This window comes from Mastomys coucha, chromosome X (genome assembly GCF_008632895.1).
Source record: "Mastomys coucha isolate ucsf_1 chromosome X, UCSF_Mcou_1, whole genome shotgun sequence".
Taxonomy (NCBI): Eukaryota; Metazoa; Chordata; class Mammalia; order Rodentia; family Muridae; genus Mastomys; species Mastomys coucha.
The window spans coordinates 62,816,309-62,817,689 of record NC_045030.1 but is presented as its reverse complement, the minus strand read 5'-3'; the positions used below and the strand labels follow the sequence as shown (position 1 = coordinate 62,817,689).

General features: G+C 41.0%; 1 protein-coding gene across 4 annotated transcripts in view; it reads left to right on the top strand.

Moving 5' to 3' along the window:
• Fgf13 (fibroblast growth factor 13) overlaps positions 1-1,381 on the top strand; it is a 517,884-nt gene that overhangs the window by 316,379 nt on the left and 200,124 nt on the right. For 3 of the 4 annotated variants that reach the window (XM_031362989.1, XM_031362915.1, XM_031363081.1), the window contains exon 3: positions 1,162-1,329. The exons of the other annotated variant lie outside the window; for it this stretch is intronic. In XM_031362989.1, the coding sequence (XP_031218849.1) occupies positions 1,162-1,329 (168 nt within the window). The remainder of the gene's footprint in view (positions 1-1,161; positions 1,330-1,381) is intronic. 4 annotated transcript variants of the gene reach the window in all.

Genomic DNA, 1,381 nt, shown 5'->3' with positions numbered 1-1,381 from the left:
TATTTTTGGTTGTTTGGTTTTTTGTTGTTGTTATTGTTGTTTTTGTACACCACAGGCATTATTCTTTCTGTTTAAAAAAAAAATGGCCTGGTGGTTTATATCAGTCCTTCTAAATGCATGTTAAGTGTATGTATTTGGGGGAGTTGAATGAGTCAGCATGCTATTAATCACAGCTTTGGAGGCACTGACTCACTCCCAGGCAAATGGAGTGGCCTCATTGGGGAAGGGTGCGAAAGAAAAGCTACATTCTTGGGTCAGTTCCCTGTTTTTGCAAATGTAAATCAAATTTGCACCTACTTCAGTGGGTGGTTTTCAAACTAAGGAAAGTAGCTGTGGACCCTATAAAGGCAAACATCAGGCTTTTCCAGGGAAAGACCATAATGAAACAGAACTCTGCTTAAGAAATTAGCCGGGCGGTGGTGGTGCACTCCTTTAATCCCAGCACTTGGGAGGCAGAGGAAGGCAGATTTCTGAGTTCGAGGCCAGCCTGGTCTACAGAGTGAGTTCCAGGATAGCCAGGGCTATACAGAGAAACACACAGGGAAACCTAGGATGAAAATCAGAGTTCACAGGGACCTAGAGGACATCTAAGGCCCAAATTTACAAACCTAGCCTTGTTCTTCCACAGTTCAGCCAGGTAGGCTTTGGATCGCTGTTAATTTGGGGGCACTCAGCAGTAATGTTTCATCTTCATTAAAGAAGTTGATACCTGAAAGATATTTATAAGGGCTTTGGATTCCCTTTGAAAGTTAGGCCTCTGTCAAGATCAGACTGAGAAGAGAAACAAGTGATATTAGTAGACACTGGGCAATTTCATCTATAAATATTTATAAAGCCTCTTACATTGAAATGGGAGCTCTGTGTGGTGTTTCTTTAAATAAAGCATGCTTATCAAAATGAAAATATTACACTATGTGTATAATTTATCTCTGTTAACTTTTCATTGTACTAGCAAAGTAGGTATAGATCCATCGTGTACCTAGCTTTCCCTAGGATTATTTTCAACCCCTTAAAATGAAATTGCCAAGTTATTAGATGCGTTTCCTTGAAACTTTGTGTGAAAATACTTCATTAGTTTTCCCTGGGAGTAGGTTTGATTGAAGATGTTCATGCTTTCATGAAGCTCTAACTTGAGTTCATTTTGTTATGTGGTGACCACAGTTCTGGATGACGCCCCCCCTGGCACACAGGAATACATTATGTTACGACAAGATTCCATCCAATCTGCGGAATTAAAGAAAAAAGAGTCCCCCTTTCGTGCTAAGTGTCACGAAATCTTCTGCTGCCCGCTGAAGCAAGTGCACCACAAAGAAAACACAGAACCCGAAGGTTTGTGCACGACAGACACGTTTTGCTTGTTTTCCTCTCTCTCTCTCTCTCT